The sequence below is a fragment of the Lithobates pipiens genome, unplaced genomic scaffold (assembly GCF_037356315.1).
Source record: "Lithobates pipiens isolate NorthernLeopardFrog02 unplaced genomic scaffold, aLitPip1_a1.2 Scaffold_1, whole genome shotgun sequence".
Lineage (NCBI taxonomy): Eukaryota > Metazoa > Chordata > Amphibia > Anura > Ranidae > Lithobates > Lithobates pipiens.
Window position 1 is genome coordinate 195,224,126 of NW_027507685.1, and position 4,370 is coordinate 195,228,495.

The window sequence follows — 4,370 nt, forward strand, 5'->3', positions numbered from 1 at the left end:
TACCTTTCAGAGGAAGCTTTTCATTTTCTCGTATTCTCTGACTGGACAAGGTGAAGAGTTTGACGTAACTGCCTTGCCTCCTAACCTCATCCAGTAGGGGAGTGCTTTGCATTCACTGAGCATAGTTTTGATGCACCTGTAATGTGTTTGAAGGGGGTCAGTTTGTCTACAATAGCATTAACAAACTAACTTCATAGCTTTTTTTGTGATTAGTTCCAGCAGTAAATGGGGCTTAAAGTGGCAAAACAGTAATCATTTCTATTAAATAGACAATTTTTGAATGAACTGCTGATAAAGGATATACAATCAGAATGAACAACCTGCATATATTTCACTGCTGCCCCCTGTGTGACCCACTTTTCTTTAAATAATTTTAATATCAATTGCAGTTTTTTTTTTTTATATCTTACTGAAGATTCTATTTTTACTATTTAATCATTGCCTGTGGTATGTTGTTTGTTATATTTTAAATTTTACCTTTCCATAATTACTTTAACAACATACACATAAACATTATTAAAATAATCCCTGAGGTGGATGTACAAGACTAATTCTTCTGGGCTTCATTCACCAATCATAATGATCCCTATAGTTGCCATTAGACTATTAATATACTAGCTGGAATCAAGCTACACAGGAAAAAAGAAGTAGTGCCAGGAATTTGACGTATATTGTCTTCCTTCAGTATTGCTAAGATTTTCCTTATATATATATTTTTTATAATTATTTTAATAATGTTCTAATATGAGCAATATTATTGCTTATGTTTTAATTTGATTGGTTTTATTTTATATTTTTTTTTCACATCAGAAAAGTTGGTGATCATGGATCAGACCAATTTGACTGCAACAGCTTATTTCATTATTGCTGGGTTTTCAGATCTCCCTGTGTTCCAGGTACCAATTTTTCTCCTGGTCCTCATTATATATCTCATCACTATTGGAGGTAACTCAACCATTCTTCTTTTAGTCTGTACAGATCATCATCTCCACACTCCCATGTACTTCTTTTTGGCCAACTTATCCATAGTAGACATTTCTTGTTCAACTATCACTCTACACAAAGCACTTGAGACATTTATAACAGGAGATAAAACAGTTTCTCTTTTTGGCTGTCTCATACAAATCTTTATATATTTATCTTTGCTATGTGATGAGTTATTAATTTTGACAGCCATGAGTTATGATCGGTATGTAGCCATATGTAACCCACTTCAATATCACACAGCCATGAGTCATAAAGTCTGCATCATTTTGGCCTCTGTGTGCTGGACTTGGGGAGTTATTGAGACAGTTCCAATATTTATTGAATTACTTGGCTTTACATGCTACACATCTTTTAAGTTAAACCACTTCTTTTGTGACATTGTGCCTCTAAAAAAGCTATCTTGTAGTGACTCCAATGTTCTAGAGCTTTATATGCTAGTTGTTGGGATGTTAGTTGCCACTTTTTCTCCATTTCTTATGACTTTTATCTCTTATGTCTTCATTATTTCCACCATATTGAGGATCCATTCAAGCTACGAAAGACGTAAAGCCTTTTACACATGTTCCTCACACCTAACAGTGGTCATTCTTCTATACAGCAGTCTTATCTTCCAGTATGTAATACCACGCTCATTTGTCAACTTAGATTTCAATAAACTTTCTTCTCTGTTTAATACAGCTTTGATTCCTATACTTAATCCGCTTATTTACAGCTTAAAGAATAAAGATGTAAAAACAGCTTTTAGAAGGAGATTAAGAATAGCCACAAAATATTGTTGATGTCAGGAGTGTGTACCGCTTCTGTTCCATGACAGCTGCTGGTCTCATTCCAGCATTCTGGTTTTGGCTGAGCTACATTCTGCCTGTCCACCTGCCAGACAAAACCCTTAGCGTCTTACTTGTAATATTGTTTGTAACATGTGCTTCAAGCTCCCTGTTTCCCTGCCTTTTTCACATACCAAGACCCATATCTTAGCCCTGTCCTGACAGTTTGTTTGGATTCCCTTGTTACCTACTGGATTTTGACTATGTTCAGAATTTTGCATGACTTTTGACCACAAATTGACGCTGACTACTCTTTATACTCTGCCTGTTCTGAACCTGGACTGTTACTGGACCTCTTTGCCGGTCTGTCAACTGAAAGTACCTGTTTGCTTAGTTTGCACCTACCCCACCATGGTGACCAGGCACTATAGCATTGTGTATAAGACCTGGGGGCAACCGAGTACCGGTAGGCCTGCTTGCCTTATGGGAAATGGGGCTTCTATAGGTAGAGAACACAGCAGCCAGCTACAGTGCCTGTCAACCTACACTGGGGGTAGCCAAAACAGTTGATTCAGTTCTCTACATGATACTTTACCTACTAACTGAAAATTGTGAATTAGAGATTTGACAATTTTGTTGTACAGCAAACAGATGCAGATGAGGAACTATTGAGCAGATTATGATATATATTTACTGTGACGTTAGTTTCTTTAATTTGTCTCTTTGCTGCTCAACATAAAACCTATCTTAGACTATATCATAGGTATATACGAATATACACAGTCAAGGCACTCCAGGGAGCTCCTATGAAAACAGTCTCTGGAATGGACTGTGTGGGGTAGATGTACTAACCAGAGCCCAGGATCCACCAGGAGACAAGGAATTCCAGTTAAAATCATGCTTTAAAGGGATTGTAAAGTGATTTTTTTTATTTTTTTAAATAACAAACATGTTATACTTACCTCCACTCTGCAGCTCGTTTTGCACAGAGTGGCCCCAAACCTTCTCTTCTGGGGTCCCTCGGTGCCTGTCTCGGCTTCCTCCCACAGGTGCTTCTCACATTCATGCGAGCTCCCTCGCATGGTGAGAAGCACCTGCGGGCGCGCTCCTGTGATACAGCCGACGACTATAGCCGCTAGGCCCTGCCCCCCGGCACTCCGCGTCAGTGGATGTGATTGACAGCAGCGCAAGCCAATGGCTGCGCTGCTTTCCATCCATCCACTCCAGCCAATCAGCAGCCAGGCTGAACGGTGGAAAGGACGGCATGGGCGAGCGCGGGATTTTCGAGGGGTGAGGTAAGTAAAACGGGGGGCTGGGGGCGCAGGCACTGTCAGATGTTTTTTCACCTTAATGCATAGAATGCATTAAGGTGAAAAAACATTTACCTTTACAACCCCTTTAATGAAAAAGGCAATTACAAGTCTTACAAGATGCTGTGCACACAGCTGCTAGTTGAAACACCCAAACCAGTGATGGAAATGATGTGCCGGAGGGCCTGTGAGAGTCTGTGGCAGAAGGCTGAGATGGAGCTGCAAGCACAGGTGTTGGAGGATTTTGTGTTCCTGGCAGTAACGTCATCAGAACTCGGGAGACAGTCACACATCATAGACTAGCAGGGCACGTGGGAGAACACCAGAAGGATGTTTAGAAAGCCGGTAGCCAGAATAACGTGTTTGGGGGGAATGCTCCTTTTACTGCCCTCAACCACTAGTGCGAATGAGGGGTGGGGGTGGAGACTCCTTCTGATGATGGAGTGGAGACTCCTTCTGATGATGCGGGTGTGTCAAAATCAGCTTGAATGGAGAATAGGCAAAGTCATATGAAAAATGCAGACATTGTGAGGAGCTGGGCAGAGGGGACATGTCAGCAGGAAGCAGAGAACAATGAGTACACTGAATCTTACCTGTATGAAGCTATACAGGGGGGTGTGTCAGCAGAAGTCTGACCACTGGAGTACAGGTAGGTTGTGCTCCCTAGTAGAATGCAATAGGTCAAACAAACTATTTAAAGTGAAAGTAAAACTAGAATTAGGGACTTCTGGTAAAAGTTAGAGATTTTTGAGAAAAATATTATTTTACTTTATATTATAACATGCTAGTAATTTACCATGCAGACATTTAAAATGACTAAAAAATCTATTTTAAGTGCAAAATTGATGCAGGAAATTGTGGTACCCCTTTCACACACATTAGTTTATTAAGTCTTATATTTTTGCGGTATTTCAGTTCTTGTTCATGTCTATGGAGAACAGCCAGGAAAATACTTTTTTGAAGTGGTGATAAAACAAGTGGTCATGATATAAATTATTAATTTTCAGAAATAGGTACTTTAAAAAATAAAAGTCCCAAAAATGAACGTCTCGTGCTTGTTATTCTTGGTCTGTTAAATATACTAGTATTTAGAGCATGTTTTTATATCTGTTAAAAGAGTGAAACAAAAACCTGTTGATCCAGAAAAAAATGCAGGGATCTCCTAAATTTCTGTGCTCTCTGCGTTGGTGAGTCTTATCAGTCTTTTCCATTTCAACTGTGTGAACTACAGAACATACAAATTGAGGACAAGATAAGAAGAAAAGGATGTTTTATTTGTCTGTTATTGCAAACTTCCAGTCCTAGGGTG

At 39.5% G+C, this 4,370-nt stretch overlaps 1 protein-coding gene across 1 annotated transcript; it reads left to right on the forward strand.

The window, feature by feature from the left end:
* Positions 1-695: 695 nt before the first annotated feature.
* Positions 696-4,068, forward strand: LOC143981653 (olfactory receptor 8K5-like). Its single transcript, XM_077479652.1, has one exon. It carries the CDS (start codon positions 825-827, stop codon positions 1,764-1,766), a length of 942 nt encoding a protein of 313 aa, XP_077335778.1. The 5' UTR covers positions 696-824; the 3' UTR covers positions 1,767-4,068.
* The last annotated feature ends 302 nt before the right edge of the window (positions 4,069-4,370 follow it).

Bases quoted from the DNA above. Each gene is read 5' to 3' on its own strand.
- LOC143981653 (XM_077479652.1), top strand. From the start codon at position 825: ATGGATCAGACCAATTTGACTGCAACAGCTTATTTCATTATTGCTGGG.